The sequence below is a fragment of the Equus przewalskii genome, chromosome 11 (genome assembly GCF_037783145.1).
Source record: "Equus przewalskii isolate Varuska chromosome 11, EquPr2, whole genome shotgun sequence".
Lineage (NCBI taxonomy): Eukaryota > Metazoa > Chordata > Mammalia > Perissodactyla > Equidae > Equus > Equus przewalskii.
In genome coordinates, this window is record NC_091841.1 from 33416483 (window position 1) to 33433476 (window position 16994).

At 62.0% G+C, this 16994-nt stretch overlaps 1 protein-coding gene across 1 annotated transcript; it reads left to right on the forward strand.

The window, feature by feature from the left end:
* Positions 1 to 20: 20 nt before the first annotated feature.
* On the forward strand, positions 21 to 16849 carry LOC103545326 (mucin-2-like). Its single transcript, XM_070564532.1, has 20 exons — positions 21 to 6772; positions 7522 to 7824; positions 8116 to 8333; positions 8707 to 8881; positions 9382 to 9629; positions 10200 to 10383; positions 10658 to 10883; positions 11551 to 11729; positions 12141 to 12210; positions 12341 to 12444; positions 12551 to 12582; positions 13393 to 13570; positions 13872 to 13976; positions 14205 to 14245; positions 14494 to 14616; positions 14718 to 14813; positions 15535 to 15663; positions 15847 to 15886; positions 16229 to 16355; positions 16452 to 16849. The coding sequence occupies exons 1-20, from the start codon at positions 85 to 87 to the stop codon at positions 16687 to 16689; spliced, it is 9504 nt and encodes a 3167-aa protein (XP_070420633.1). The 5' UTR covers positions 21 to 84; the 3' UTR covers positions 16690 to 16849.
* Positions 16850 to 16994: the final 145 nt, after the last annotated feature.

Sequence of the window (16994 nt, forward strand, 5' to 3'; positions counted from 1 at the left end):
GTTACCGAACAAGGTGCAGACATCGAACCCATCGGAGATGTCTGTGGAAGAGGCTGGGTGGCCAACATCTCCTGCAGAGCCCATATGTATCCAAACCATCCCATCGAACAGCTTGAACAAACGGTGGTTTGCGACACGTCAGTTGGACTGGTGTGCAAAAACCAAGACCAGAAGCCTGGGGGAGTCATCCCCATGCCTTACTGCCTCAACTATGAGATCAACGTCTACTGCTGTGGGTTGTGTCTCTCCACACCTTCCCCCACGACCCCAGAGACCTCAACCCGGACCACGACCATCAGCACCACCACCACCACAGAGACCACAACACCCACCACCAGCACTACCCCATTGACCGCCACCCCGAAGCCCACCACCACGACCAGAGAGACTACAACCCTTACTATGACCACCATCCCAGGATCCTCAACTCTGACCCCCACCATCACCACCACTACCACCACAGAGACCACAACACCCACCACAAGCACCACCTCAGGGGCCTCAACCCCAACCCCCACCATCACCACTACCACCACCACTGGGACAGAGACCACAACCCCCATCACGACCAGCACCCCAGGGACTCCAACTCTGACTCCCACCATCACCACCACCACCACAGGGACCACAACTAGCACCACCACCACCACCTCAGGGCCAACAACCCTGACTGCCAGTACCAGCATTACTGAGACCCCAAGCCCGACCCCCACCATCACCACCATCACCACCCCAGGGACAACAACCCTGTCCCCCAGCACCAGCATCACTGAGACCTCAACCCCGACCCCCACCATCACCCCAGGGACAACAACCCTGGCCCCCAGCACCACCACCACACAGACCACAACTCCCACCATGACCACTACCCCAAGGACAACAACCCCCACTGCCAGCACCACAACCACAGAGAACACAGCCTCCACCACGACCGCCAGCCCAGGGCCAACAACCATGACTCCTAGCACCACCACCACTGAGACCCCAACTCCGACCCCCACCATCATCACCACCATCCCCACAGAGACCAAAACGCCCATCACGAGCACCACCTCAAGGACCTCAACTCCTACCTCCGCCATCATCACCACCATCAGCACAGAGACCCCAACACCAACCCCCACCACGATGACCACCGTGCCCACGAGCTCTATCAGCACTGTGTGTGAGGATGACTGCCAATGGACTGGCTGGCTGGATTCTGGTAAACCAAATGTTACCGAACAAGGTGCAGACATTGAACCCATCGGAGATGTCTGTGGAAGAGGCTGGGTGGCCAACATCTCCTGCAGAGCCCATATGTATCCAAACCATCCCATCGAACAGCTTGAACAAACGGTGGTTTGCGACACGTCAGTTGGACTGGTGTGCAAAAACCAAGACCAGAAGCCTGGGGGAGTCATCCCCATGCCTTACTGCCTCAACTATGAGATCAACGTCTACTGCTGTGGGTTGTGTCTCTCCACACCTTCCCCCACGACCCCAGAGACCTCAACCCGGACCACGACCATCAGCACCACCACCACCACAGAGACCACAACACCCACCACCAGCACTACCCCATTGACCGCCACCCCGAAGCCCACCACCACGACCAGAGAGACTACAACCCTTACTATGACCACCATCCCAGGATCCTCAACTCTGACCCCCACCATCACCACCACTACCACCACAGAGACCACAACACCCACCACAAGCACCACCTCAGGGGCCTCAACCCCAACCCCCACCATCACCACTACCACCACCACTGGGACAGAGACCACAACCCCCATCACGACCAGCACCCCAGGGACTCCAACTCTGACTCCCACCATCACCACCACCACCACAGGGACCACAACTAGCACCACCACCACCACCTCAGGGCCAACAACCCTGACTGCCAGTACCAGCATTACTGAGACCCCAAGCCCGACCCCCACCATCACCACCATCACCACCCCAGGGACAACAACCCTGTCCCCCAGCACCAGCATCACTGAGACCTCAACCCCGACCCCCACCATCACCCCAGGGACAACAACCCTGGCCCCCAGCACCACCACCACACAGACCACAACTCCCACCATGACCACTACCCCAAGGACAACAACCCCCACTGCCAGCACCACAACCACAGAGAACACAGCCTCCACCACGACCGCCAGCCCAGGGCCAACAACCATGACTCCTAGCACCACCACCACTGAGACCCCAACTCCGACCCCCACCATCATCACCACCATCCCCACAGAGACCAAAACGCCCATCACGAGCACCACCTCAAGGACCTCAACTCCTACCTCCGCCATCATCACCACCATCAGCACAGAGACCCCAACACCAACCCCCACCACGATGACCACCGTGCCCACGAGCTCTATCAGCACTGTGTGTGAGGATGACTGCCAATGGACTGGCTGGCTGGATTCTGGTAAACCAAATGTTACCGAACAAGGTGCAGACATTGAACCCATCGGAGATGTCTGTGGAAGAGGCTGGGTGGCCAACATCTCCTGCAGAGCCCATATGTATCCAAACCATCCCATCGAACAGCTTGAACAAACGGTGGTTTGCGACACGTCAGTTGGACTGGTGTGCAAAAACCAAGACCAGAAGCCTGGGGGAGTCATCCCCATGCCTTACTGCCTCAACTATGAGATCAACGTCTACTGCTGTGGGTTGTGTCTCTCCACACCTTCCCCCACGACCCCAGAGACCTCAACCCGGACCACGACCATCACCACCACCACCACCACAGAGACCACAACACCCACCACCAGCACTACCCCATTGACCGCCACCCCGACGCCCACCACCACGACCAGAGAGACTACAACCCTTACTATGACCACCATCCCAGGATCCTCAACTCTGACCCCCACCATCACCACCACTACCACCACAGAGACCACAACACCCACCACAAGCACCACCTCAGGGGCCTCAACCCCAACCCCCACCATCACCACTACCACCACCACTGGGACAGAGACCACAACCCCCATCACGACCAGCACCCCAGGGACTCCAACTCTGACTCCCACCATCACCACCACCACCACAGGGACCACAACTAGCACCACCACCACCACCTCAGGGCCAACAACCCTGACTGCCAGTACCAGCATTACTGAGACCCCAAGCCCGACCCCCACCATCACCACCATCACCACCCCAGGGACAACAACCCTGTCCCCCAGCACCAGCATCACTGAGACCTCAACCCCGACCCCCACCATCACCCCAGGGACAACAACCCTGGCCCCCAGCACCACCACCACACAGACCACAACTCCCACCATGACCACTACCCCAAGGACAACAACCCCCACTGCCAGCACCACAACCACAGAGAACACAGCCTCCACCACGACCGCCAGCCCAGGGCCAACAACCATGACTCCTAGCACCACCACCACTGAGACCCCAACTCCGACCCCCACCATCATCACCACCATCCCCACAGAGACCAAAACGCCCATCACGAGCACCACCTCAAGGACCTCAACTCCTACCTCCGCCATCATCACCACCATCAGCACAGAGACCCCAACACCAACCCCCTCCACGATGACCACCGTGCCCACGAGCTCTATCAGCACTGTGTGTGAGGATGACTGCCAATGGACTGGCTGGCTGGATTCTGGTAAACCAAATGTTACCGAACAAGGTGCAGACATTGAACCCATCGGAGATGTCTGTGGAAGAGGCTGGGTGGCCAACATCTCCTGCAGAGCCCATATGTATCCAAACCATCCCATCGAACAGCTTGAACAAACGGTGGTTTGCGACACGTCAGTTGGACTGGTGTGCAAAAACCAAGACCAGAAGCCTGGGGGAGTCATCCCCATGCCTTACTGCCTCAACTATGAGATCAACGTCTACTGCTGTGGGTTGTGTCTCTCCACACCTTCCCCCACGACCCCAGAGACCTCAACCCGGACCACGACCATCACCACCACCACCACCACAGAGACCACAACACCCACCACAAGCACCACCTCAGGGGCCTCAACCCCAACCCCCACCATCACCACTACCACCACCACTGGGACAGAGACCACAACCCCCATCACGACCAGCACCCCAGGGACTCCAACTCTGACTCCCACCATCACCACCACCACCACAGGGACCACAACTAGCACCACCACCACCACCTCAGGGCCAACAACCCTGACTGCCAGTACCAGCATTACTGAGACCCCAAGCCCGACCCCCACCATCACCACCATCACCACCCCAGGGACAACAACCCTGTCCCCCAGCACCAGCATCACTGAGACCTCAACCCCGACCCCCACCATCACCCCAGGGACAACAACCCTGGCCCCCAGCACCACCACCACACAGACCACAACTCCCACCATGACCACTACCCCAAGGACAACAACCCCCACTGCCAGCACCACAACCACAGAGAACACAGCCTCCACCACGACCGCCAGCCCAGGGCCAACAACCATGACTCCTAGCACCACCACCACTGAGACCCCAACTCCGACCCCCACCATCATCACCACCATCCCCACAGAGACCAAAACGCCCATCACGAGCACCACCTCAAGGACCTCAACTCCTACCTCCGCCATCATCACCACCATCAGCACAGAGACCCCAACACCAACCCCCACCACGATGACCACCGTGCCCACGAGCTCTATCAGCACTGTGTGTGAGGATGACTGCCAATGGACTGGCTGGCTGGATTCTGGTAAACCAAATGTTACCGAACAAGGTGCAGACATTGAACCCATCGGAGATGTCTGTGGAAGAGGCTGGGTGGCCAACATCTCCTGCAGAGCCCATATGTATCCAAACCATCCCATCGAACAGCTTGAACAAACGGTGGTTTGCGACACGTCAGTTGGACTGGTGTGCAAAAACCAAGACCAGAAGCCTGGGGGAGTCATCCCCATGCCTTACTGCCTCAACTATGAGATCAACGTCTACTGCTGTGGGTTGTGTCTCTCCACACCTTCCCCCACGACCCCAGAGACCTCAACCCGGACCACGACCATCACCACCACCACCACCACAGAGACCACAACACCCACCACCAGCACTACCCCATTGACCGCCACCCCGACGCCCACCACCACGACCAGAGAGACTACAACCCTTACTATGACCACCATCCCAGGATCCTCAACTCTGACCCCCACCATCACCACCACTACCACCACAGAGACCACAACACCCACCACAAGCACCACCTCAGGGGCCTCAACCCCAACCCCCACCATCACCACTACCACCACCACTGGGACAGAGACCACAACCCCCATCACGACCAGCACCCCAGGGACTCCAACTCTGACTCCCACCATCACCACCACCACCACAGGGACCACAACTAGCACCACCACCACCACCTCAGGGCCAACAACCCTGACTGCCAGTACCAGCATTACTGAGACCCCAAGCCCGACCCCCACCATCACCACCATCACCACCCCAGGGACAACAACCCTGTCCCCCAGCACCAGCATCACTGAGACCTCAACCCCGACCCCCACCATCACCCCAGGGACAACAACCCTGGCCCCCAGCACCACCACCACACAGACCACAACTCCCACCATGACCACTACCCCAAGGACAACAACCCCCACTGCCAGCACCACAACCACAGAGAACACAGCCTCCACCACGACCGCCAGCCCAGGGCCAACAACCATGACTCCTAGCACCACCACCACTGAGACCCCAACTCCGACCCCCACCATCATCACCACCATCCCCACAGAGACCAAAACGCCCATCACGAGCACCACCTCAAGGACCTCAACTCCTACCTCCGCCATCATCACCACCATCAGCACAGAGACCCCAACACCAACCCCCACCACGATGACCACCGTGCCCACGAGCTCTATCAGCACTGTGTGTGAGGATGACTGCCAATGGACTGGCTGGCTGGATTCTGGTAAACCAAATGTTACCGAACAAGGTGCAGACATTGAACCCATCGGAGATGTCTGTGGAAGAGGCTGGGCGGCCAACATCTCCTGCAGATCCACTAACCATACTGACGTTCCCAACGAACAGCTTGGACAAACGGTGGTCTGCGACACGTCAGTTGGACTGGTGTGCAAAAACCAAGACCAGAAGCCAGGGGGACCCTTCCCCATGCCTTACTGCCTCAACTATGAGATCAACGTCTACTGCTGTGGGTTGTGTTTCTCCACATCGTCTCCTACCACCACTGAGACCTCCACTGTGACCCCTACCATCACCACCACAGAGACCACAACACCCACCACGGGCACCACCCCAAGGACCTCCACCCTGACGCCCACCACCACGACCACAGAGACTACAGCCCCTACTATAACCACTATGTCAGGAACCCCAACCCCCACCATTACCACCACCACCACCACGGAGACCCCAACCTCAATCCCTACCATCACCACCACCACCACAGAGACCCCGACCCCAATCCTCACCACCTCAGAGACCACCACTCCCACTCCCACCATCACAGAGACCACAACCACCACCACTACTACCACCACTGAGACGCCAGCTTCAACGCCCAGCATCCTCTCCAGAAGCACGGAGACCCCAACCCCTACAGGCACAGTAACCACGGGTGAGACCACCACACCAAAACCGCCTGAGTCCTCCTCCCCTCCAACATCTCCGTCCACCTCCCCCTTTTCCACGGAATCAACCACGCCTCTGACTGCCACCCCAACAATCGGGGAGACATCCAGCACACCATGGCCCCCAACACCAACGGTCACTACAACAGGAAGCCCTGCCACCACCACTCCAGGTACACAGCCCCCATGGCACACACTGTTGCTTCCTCCTCAACCTGGAGAGCTCACTCAATTCCCAGGAGAGAGTTGAAGCTCCTTGGACCTGAGCTGGTGCCCCCTGCCCTGCCTTGTGAGAAGGGTCTCCAGGAAGGTTCCAGTGGGCTTGGTGAGCCTCCCTTACCAGTGGAGCCTGGCCACCGAGCGTTCAGTGTGCCGCTTACCATTGGCCTGTGTGTGGGCGGCTGACCTGAAGGCTGCCCACTTGCCCCCACAGAACCTCCTTCCTTAGGACAGCTGCTTGCGGCCCACCTCCCTCAACTCACACCTGTGTGATGGGCAACATGGGCAAAACCATCACCAGGGGAGCCCACTGAGGCACATGGGGCCAGAGCCAGGTGGGGGGGCAGAGGCTGCCAGGCAGGTGCCCCGGGAGACCCTCCCTCCATCCTCCTCTTCTGCCTGCGCCTCATCACTGGGGCTTCGGAGGGCAGCTGGTCAGTGTCCTCGGATGGGCCAGTGGCCCGTGACAACCCCTCCGGCCAGGGGGGCGAGCACTGCTGCTGCCCAGGGGCAGGCGCTCCTCCCACGTGGGCCTCCCCTTTGCCCACACCGTGCTTGTGGCCCTGCTCACCCTGACCAAGAGCTGGGGCAATGGACATGGGGTCTTTCCATGCCACATACCTCGCCCCAAGGGAACTGTCCAGCTGTGCATCTATGATGAGCCGCTGCCATCAGCCCTCACCCGTCACCTCCATTCTTACAGGCACGCAGACGTCAGGTCCCACCTCCTCAAAGACCACCCCCACCAGCGGGACCACCGCCGGGCCCTCCTCGCCCACCCTAGGATCCCCTTCCACACCCACTCCTGTGACTGTCTCAACGACCACCACGGGAACGCGCACCCCGACCTCGACCACGCCACAGACCACCAGCACCTCGACCACCAGTGTGCCCACCCCTACCCTGACCCCACTCAGCACCCCGAGCAGCAGCAATACCACCAGCTCGATCACCAGTGCCACCAATGTCGAATGCTGTTTTCTGAATGATACGTACTATGCCCCAGGTAGGCAGGCTGTTCCCTCCAACTCTCAGACGGTAAAGCCTAGTGGGACTTTGGGCTCTGTTTTTCCAGGGGTAGAAGCCGGGTTTCAGGTCTAAACCAGGAGCTCGCTTGGGAAGCTGGGTGCTGCGTGGGGGGAGCTGATTCCGTGGCCAGCCCCACCTTGCTGCAGCCATGAGTCAGGGGGAGAGGGGGTGGTGGGCTCCCCTCTGGTGGCCTGGGTGGGGACCCGCCTGTGCACACTGGCGGCCAGCCCTGCCTGGATGGCGTAGGCACTGGTCTCTCCCCCTGCAGGCGAGGTGGTGTACAACGGCACGTATGGAGACACCTGCTACTACGTGAACTGCTCGCTGAACTGCTCCTGGCAATTCTTCAACTGGTCCTGCCCGTCCACCCCCTCCCCAACGCCCAGCACACCCACGCCAACGCCCACGCCGTCCACAACATCAAGCACGCTGACCACCACCACGCTCCCTGTGTATGAGTGCCCCGACTTTGATCCTCCCAGAAAGGTCAGTGGGCTGTGGGCAGCTGTGTCCCCACTGTCCAGGCCTTCAATGCCCCAGGCGCTGCCTTCCTGCTGGTCACCCGAGATGCCTCTGTCCCCCATGCCCCGCACCATCCCCAGTAAGGCCATGGCTCCAAGCTGCCTTTCCGACAGTGGGGTCTGCTGGGGCACCCGCCGTCTCACCCACAAGGAGCACAGTGCTGTGCTCTTGCTGCAGCACAGTGGCCTTGAAGCCGCCTCCCTGATGGGGCGGCCCTTGGCCTCCAGCCTCCTGGGGAGGGCTCTTAGGTGCTCACCCTGGGGCCTCACAAGCAGTGTCCTGCGTGGGCCGGGTGGTGGGGCCTGTCCCCCTGACCCTGCGCCCTCCCCGCCCTCAGGAGAACGAGACGTGGTGGCTCTGCGACTGCATCATGGCCACTTGCAAGCACGACAACACGGTGGAGATCGTGCACGTGGAGTGTGAGCCCCCACCCATGCCCACCTGCTCCAACAACCTCACGCCCGTGCGCGTCCCGGACCCCGACGGCTGCTGCTGGCACTGGGAGTGCGACTGTAAGCCCGCGCTGTGGCTGGACCCTCCCCACCTCCTCCCTTCCGTGGGCGGGGGCTGTGTGGACTGAGGTCCCCCGGTGCAGACCCCAGGTTGAACGTGATGGCCTTGTCAGCCGAGCTCACCAAGGGCCAAGCACACCTCCAGAGGGACTTCCCAGGGCTGGGCAGGGGTGGGGCATGCCTGGTGGAGGGCGGGCACCTTCGCGGTTAGAGGGGCAGAGCTGGAGTTTGAACCTGGACCTTCTGGCTCCAAAGCCAGGCCCCGTCCTGCAGAAGGAACGGCCGCTGAGGGCTGTGTGGGGAGATGCCTTGTGGGGGCCGGACGAAGCTGACCCCCATCTCCCCAGCCCGGATGCCCCGCCTGTCCCAGACCAGACTTTCCGTGTCCCTAGGATCCTCCCTGCTCTTCTCACCCTCCCTGAGCTCCTGACTGCATCCTGTCCCCTCCCCCCTGGTCCCACCCTCCCTCTGCCCCCGGCTCACCCGGGCTCCCTCCACAGGCTACTGCACGGGCTGGGGGGACCCGCACTACACCACCTTCGACGGGCTCTACTACAGCTACCAGGGCAACTGCACGTACGTGCTGGTGGAGGAGGTCAACCCCACCGTGGACAACTTCGGGGTCTACATCGACAACTACCACTGCGATGTCACCGACCGAGTGTCCTGCCCCCGCACACTCATCGTGCGCCACGAGAGCCAGGAGGTCCAGCTCAGGACGGTGCAGATGCTGCCCCTGAAGGTGCAGGTATGCTGGCAGGACCCATGGCCACGGCGGGGCATCCATACGGCTCCCTCCCTTGGCGGGGGCTGGGCTGCAACCCCAGAGCTGGGCTGGGAGGGGGTCAGTGCTCATGGGACACATGCGGCCCTTCTCACAGGGCCACCAGGGGCGTCAGGGACCCCTCAACCTCCCCTCTCCTGACCCCACCACCCGCCCTGAGCACAGGCGTCTGAGGCAGAAGCCCCCTCCCCAAGCACAGGTGCACACACCGCATGGAGTGGTTGGCTCCCATGGCCAGGGGAGCCCCACCCTCTGCTCGGAGCCCAGAGTCTAGGGGTCCTCACCCCTGGGACCAGCCTGGACAAGTCTGCTTAGTGCACTGAAAAGGAATTGAGAAAGGGTAGCACCCACCACCACATGGTGTGATGAGGAGGGTGCTGTGGCCCCAGGCGCTCTCTGAAGGTGCTGCCTACCCGCCCCCTCCCTCACGTACTTAAGGCTCCTTTGTCCTGGTTGCCAGGGAAGGGCAGGCCTCCCGCTGAGTGGGTAGCTTCTGCCAGGCTGGCCCTCTGACCCCAGGTGTGTCGGCCACAGGTGCAGGTCAACGAGCAGTCCGTGGCGCTGCCCTACAAGAAGTTCGGGCTGCAGGTGTATGAGTCCGGCTTCAAGTACGTGGTGGACATCCCCGAGCTGGGCGCCCTCATCTCCTACGACGGCCTCTCCTTCTCCATCAGGCTGCCCTACCGCCTGTTTGGCAACAACACCAAGGGCCAGTGTGGTGAGTTCCTGCCCCCTGCGGCTCCTGCGCCCTGCCCCGGGAGGCCAGCGGGGAGTGGGCACCTGCCAGCCTGGATGAGGTCCTCCTCCTCTGCTTGGAGCCCCCATGGCCGTCATCCCGGTTTTGGCCCCTGTGGGACACCAATAGGAGTCTAGTCTAGTCTGTGCCCTCGGCGCTGGCCAGCTGGTCCCCAGAGGACCTGGGGAGGAGGAGGGGAGGGGTCCCAGGCGCTCACCGGGTCTGCTGGACAACCTGGCCCTTCTCGCCAACCCAGGCACGTGCACCAACAACACCTCGGATGACTGCGTGCTGCCCAGTGGGGAGGTCATCTCCAACTGCGAGGTCGCAGCTGACCAGTGGGTGGTGGACGACCCCTCCAAGCCGCACTGTCCCCACTCCAGCTTCACCAGCCCACGCCCGGCCACCACGACGCCAGTGGGCAGCAGCACCACCACACCCAAGGACTGTGATTCTTCCCTCTGTGAGCTCATCAAGGACAGGTGACCCTGCTCCCGGCCAGTCTGTGGCCTCGTCACTAGAGAGCTGCAGAGACTCAGGGAGCAGCCTCGCCTCTCTGTGCACCCCCCACCCCCGGGCCCTGTCTGCACAGAGGAGACGAGGCTGGGGTCCTGGTGTGGGGCTGGGAAGGCGAGGGCCTTAGGGCTCGGGCTCCTCATTTCTATGGGGCCGAGCTGCTTCATCAGACACCCCCCTGCCTCTTTTGATTCTCGAATCTCTCCTGCCTCCTGGGAGGTGCAGGATAGGCTGAACTTGAAGCCTGGGGTAGACCAGTGGACCCAGGACGCAGCTAGCATTCAGGGCTGAACCAGGGAGGCAGATTGGGGTGTAGACAGAGAGGGGGCACCCTCAAAGCTGGCATCCATGGGAGCGAGCGCCTCGTGCCCAGAGGTATGCAAGTCAAGGCTGGGTGGCCCTCTGCCAGGGTTGCTGGAGGTGGGATCCTGGGACCTGGTGGCCATTTAGATGTGGAGCCTCCATCTCTGAGAGGCTGGCCCCACGGCCTCATCCTTGGGCCACTGTGCCGGCTCCCTTGGTGGGATACAGGCTGAGCTCCAGGAGGGCAGCCCAGGCAGAGGGGCTGGGTGGCGGGCAGTGAGAGAGCCTGGTGGCACCGGCTGAAGCGTGACCCACACCCCTCCCCAACAGCTTGTTTGCCAAGTGCCACGCCCTGGTGCCCCCCCAACACTACTACGATGCCTGCGTGTTCGATAGCTGTTTGGTGCCCAACTCGGGCATGGAGTGTGCCAGCCTGCAGACCTATGCTGCCCTCTGTGCCCACGAGGGCGTCTGCATTGACTGGCGGAACCGCACCCAGGGGGCCTGCCGTAAGTGCTCACCTGCTCCAGCCCCTGGGCGGGGTTGCTGAAGAACGGCTGGGGAGTCTGGACTCTGGAGGGCACTGTACCAGCCTGAAGCCAGACCAGGGTGGGGTGGCCAGGCCCCCATGGAGACAGGCTGGACCTTTGGGTGGGGAAGGAGGGCAGGCTGGAGGGGCTGGGGGCACTGGACGGACTGCCAGCCTTGCTAAGCACCACTGGGCACCAGCCTCCCGGCTCGGGACAGCATCGGGGACCAAGGCGGGCAGCAGCGGGCAGCTGGCCACCCTCAGCCAGTGTGGGAGGGTGGGTCCTTTGTGGGAGGGGCTGGGCAGGACTGTCACTGGTCGGGGGGCAGGGGGATAGGCACAGGCTCCTCTGACATCTCCGGCCCCTCTGACTGCTGCCTCCCTCCCACAGCGGTGACGTGCCCGTCTCACAGGGAGTACCGGGCCTGCGGTCCTGCCGAGGAGCCCACTTGTGGGTCCAGGTCAGTCGCTGGGAGACGTGCGGGACGGTGGGCTCGGTCCCTGGGCGGTACTATCTGAGCATGGTGCTCCAGCATGCCCGCTCCCCAGCCCGTCCACACCCCCATCTCACGAAGCCCCCCACCCCTCCAGCTCCTCGCTGCCGTTGAACGACACAGGCGTAGTGGAAGGCTGCTTCTGCCCCGAGGGCACCACCAGCTACGCCCCCGGCTTTGATGTCTGCGTGGAGTTCTGCGGTACGTTGCCTGCTCTCGGTGCCTCCCTCCTGTCTCCGAGAGGCTGAGCCTGGCTCCTGTGGCACCGGGACTCTGCTGACAGGATTCCTTTCCTCTCTCCTCCTAGGCTGTGTGGGACCTGATGACGTGCCCAGAAAGGTCGGCCCTCCTCCTTGGTGCTGGGGCGGGATTCTCCCACAAATCCTGAATTTTGTGGGGGTGGGGTGGGGTGGACACGAGAACCTGGGAGCCTCAAAGACTGAGTAATGAGGCATTTAAGTCCTGGAAGGCTGAGCTAGCACGATATGCACCCATCCATCCATCTGTTGCCCTGTCCCCCCCTATCCATCCCATCTTCTGTCCATCTATCCATCCTTCCATCCCCCTCCTCTCTGTCTGTCCATCCATCCCTCCATCTCTCCATCTGTCTGTCCCTCCTTCCATCCATCCACCCATCCATCTGTCCCTCCATTGTTCCATCCCTCCTTCTTTGTCTGTCCCTCCATCCTTCCATCCATCCATCTCGTCTGTCCCTCTGTCTTCCATCCTTCCATCCCCCCATCTCTCTGTCTGTCCCTCCACCCCTTCCATCCATCCCTCCATCAACATATCCTCCACCCGTCCACAACACCCACCCATTGCTCATGTGATGCTGTCTGGAACCGAGATGATATCCTGCCACTGCACTGTCGTGTCTCCCACCCATGGTTGATTCCTTAGTTCCATGCTTCACCAACCCTCTAGACACCTGTGGTGTGTCTGCCCTGAGCCAGGCCCACGTGTTGTAGGCAAATGCTGGTGAGCAGGTCACGATTGAGATATTAATGGCCTGGCCCTAAATGAGTGCCTTTGTCCTGGGTCAGAACCTGCCCCGTGTGCTCAGAGGTGGGAGGGCACAGGTTTTCCCGCAGCCCCGGCCCGTGGCGAGGCCGCCCGCTCTTCTCCCTGCTCACCCCCTTCCTCCTGCAGTTTGGGGAGCGCTTTGAGTTCGACTGTAAGAACTGCATCTGCCTGGAGGGTGGAAGAGGCATCATCTGTCAGCCCAGGAAGTGCAGCCAGAAGCCCCTGCCTGAGTGCAAGGAGGACGGCACCTACCTGGTCACGGAGGTCAACCCCGACGACACCTGCTGCACCATCACCTCCTGCAGTAAGGCCACGCCCCGGGGGAGGGGAGCTGAGCCTGGGCCCCAGGGCACCTGTCCCCTCCTAGGGCCCCCGGATTCACCGTGTAAATTCTCCGTGGTGATTTCACCTCCCTGGGGAGCTGGGGAGCAGCGGCCGCAGGGTGTGTCCCACTGAGAGTGGGTGTTGGAGGAGGAGGCTGTGATGGGCCTGCTGCTCATGCTCGTCACCTGCAGATGCCCAAGTCCTGACCCTGCACTGCGGGTAGTGGCGGGGCGCAGCCTTCAAGGAGCCATGCTCATTACCGTGTTTCCTCCCCTCTTCAGAGTGCAATGCCAGCCTGTGCAGGGAGAAGCCCCCTGTGTGTTCGCTGGGATTCGGGCTGAAGAGCGAGATGGTGCCGGGAAGGTGCTGCCCCCACTACTCGTGTGGTGAGTGGGGCCCGGGGGCCAGGGCAGGAGGAGGCCCTGGGGCTGGGGCTGACTGTGGCTTGAGTGAGGCCATGTGGTGAAGTGGCTCCCTCCTGAGGGACTCATTCTGCATGGCCGATGCACCTCCCCCCCACCCCCAGGCCCTGAGCTCCCACCCCGTCCACTGGCTGTGCGTGTCCTTGGGCCCAGCAGGGCAGTCTGACTGCCTCCCCCGTTCTTTCTCCCCAGTGCCCAAGAACGTGTGTGTTGTCGGGAATGCTGAGTACCAGGTGAGCCCTGGGCTGGGCCAATGGGAGGTGGAGGCAGGGGAGGAGTGGTGGGGTCCTGGGCTGGCTCTCTGGCCGGGTGGGATGCGGGTGAGGGCCCATTCTGGGAACTCTGCTGTGCGAGCCATGCCCGGGGCAACCAGCTCCTCTCTCCCACCCTTGGAGCCTTCTGGGATGGGAGCTGCACTCCCCGAGGCGGGTGGGAGGCGTGGAGGGTGCCCAGCCTCACTCACCCCTCCCTGTGCCCTCAGCCCGGCTCTCCAGTTTACTCCTCCAAGTGCCAGGACTGCGTGTGCACCGGCAGCAGGAACAGCACCACGCAGCTCAACGTCATCTCCTGCACCCACGTGCCCTGCAGCACGTCCTGCAGCCCCGTAAGCAGCCGCCACCCTGTCGCTTCCCTCGAGGAGTGGGGTTATGGCCCCAACAGCTCCTGTCTTCTTTCCCTCGCCAACCTGAACCCCATGTCTCGTAGGGCTATGGGCTCGTGGAGGCCCCTGGGGAGTGCTGCATGAAGTGTGAGCAGACCCACTGCATCATCAACCAGCCCAGCGGGCAGTACATCCTGAAGGTGCGCGAGTCCCCTGCTCAGGGCTGCTCACGTCGCGGAAGGGTCGGCCTGGGTCTGAGGGCATGGCCTGGGACAACTCCCGCTGCCCCTGGCTGAGTCCTCTGTGCCACTGTCCTGGGTGGCTGCTAGAAGGGACCACAGACTGGGGGCTGAAACAACAGGCAGGATTCCCCCACCCCCACCCCGCCCCATCCTGGAGGCTGGAGTCTGAGGCCCAGGTGTGGGCAGGGCGGCGCTCCCTCTGGCCCAGGGAGGGTCCTTCCTGCCTCTTCCAGCTTCTGGGCTCCAGGCCTTCCTGGGCTTGTGGCTGCAACACTCTAGTCTCTGCCTGTCCTCACACGACCCTCTCCTCTGTCTCTCTGTGTCTTACAAGGACACTTGTCATTGGATTTTGGGCCCCCTCCAGTAGTCCAGGAGGATCTCATCTCGAGATCTTAAGTATGGCTGCAAAGACCGTTTTTCCAGAAAAGGTCACCTCCATGAGTTCTGGGGTTTAGGACGAGGACGCGTCTGTGGACTACAGGCTGGTGGCTGCCCCTGGGCCCTTCCTGGGTGTCACCTGCCCAGTGACTCTGGGCCTGCAGGCTGGGCCTCCTGCCTGAGAAGCTGCACTTGGCTGGCTGGTCAGGCACCTTCCAGGTGTTTCCAGTCTGTCTTTCTGGGTGGGCCTCCGAGGGTGGGCCTCCTGCGGGCCCTCACCATGCTGTCCTCTGCCCCACAGCCCGGGGACGTAAAGAGGGACCCCACCAACAACTGCACCTTCTTCAGCTGCATGAAAATCCACAACCAGTTCATCTCGTCCATCTCCAACATCACCTGCCCGGAATTTGACGCCAGCGCCTGCCTCCCGGTGAGTGAGCCCGGGGAGTGGGTGTCCCCTATTTTACCGTGGGGCTGAAGCCCCAGTGCTGGGACAGTGGCCTCTGGCCTTAGCCCGTTCTGCAGAAACTGCCCCTTCCCACGCCTGTTGCCTGAGGGGGTGCTCAGAGGTGGGGGAAGGTCGGGGGCGCATGCTCATCCTCCTTTCCTCCAGGGCTCCATCACGCTCATGCCCAACGGCTGCTGCAGGAAGTGTGAGTACAGAACGCTCGGTGGGCTGCTCCCGGGGTCCGAGGCAGGGCCTGGTGGGTGGGCTAAACCCAGGCCGCCCTGTGGGGAGGAAGGCACGAGGGGATGGTGCCCTGGGAGCCCTGTCCCCTCTGTGCCCCTCTCAGCAGAGTGAGGAGTTTGAGAGTGTCACTGGGGGTGCCCAGCTTGCTAGAGGGTGGCCGAGGTGGGTGCTTGCGCCCAGGGTGGGCAGCTGAGGGCCAGGCGAGGTGCACTTGGGGACGGGAGAGGAAGCAGTGAGGGAGACCTGGTGGGCCCCCTTGAAGTGTGGAGACCCCGCCTCAGAGCCTCCACTTCCTCACCTCCAGGCATCCTTCGCAATGAGACCAGGATCCCCTGCTCCACCATCCCCGTTACCAAGGAAATTTCACATGCCGGCTGCAGCAAGTTGGTGACCATGAACTACTGCTCCGGGTCATGCGGGACCTTCGCCATGTGAGTCCCAGGCCACGAGTGGCCAGGGTTGGGGGAGGGGAAGGGGAGGCTGCCCCCTCCAGGAGGGAGTGGCTCCTCACTGTGGCCCTCCCCCAGGTACTCTGCCGAGGCCCAGGCCCTGGACCACAGGTGCACCTGCTGCAAGGAGCAGCGCACGAGCCAGCGGAAGGTGGTGCTGGACTGTCCCCACGGTGGCTCGCTGGACTACACCTACACTCACATCGAGAGCTGCCTGTGCCGGGACACCACATGCGAGCTCCTGCCGCCCCAGGGCAGCACCCCCAGCCGCGTGCGGCGCTCTGGCCTCACGGCCCCGCCTCCGTGGAGGAGGTGAGCAGGGCAGGCGCGGCCACCCAGGCCCCGCCCTCCACTGTCCTCCTCATCGCCCTGCTGACCCTCTGAGCTTTCCGGCTTCCTAATTCCTCTCTGCGGATATTTATTTTCCGAGCCTTTGTTCAATTCTTTACTTTCCTAATAAACTTGGGCAAAGACGCCGTGCTGGTGTGCTTCCCTTAGTGCCGGGGGTCTGGGTGCGCCGTCGTGCAGGGGTCTAGGATCAGCTGCTTCCCGATGGGCGAGTGGTTGCAGACGGTCCAGAGAGGGCCCCTCGGCCCTCTGTGGGGCCTGCTCACCAGGCTC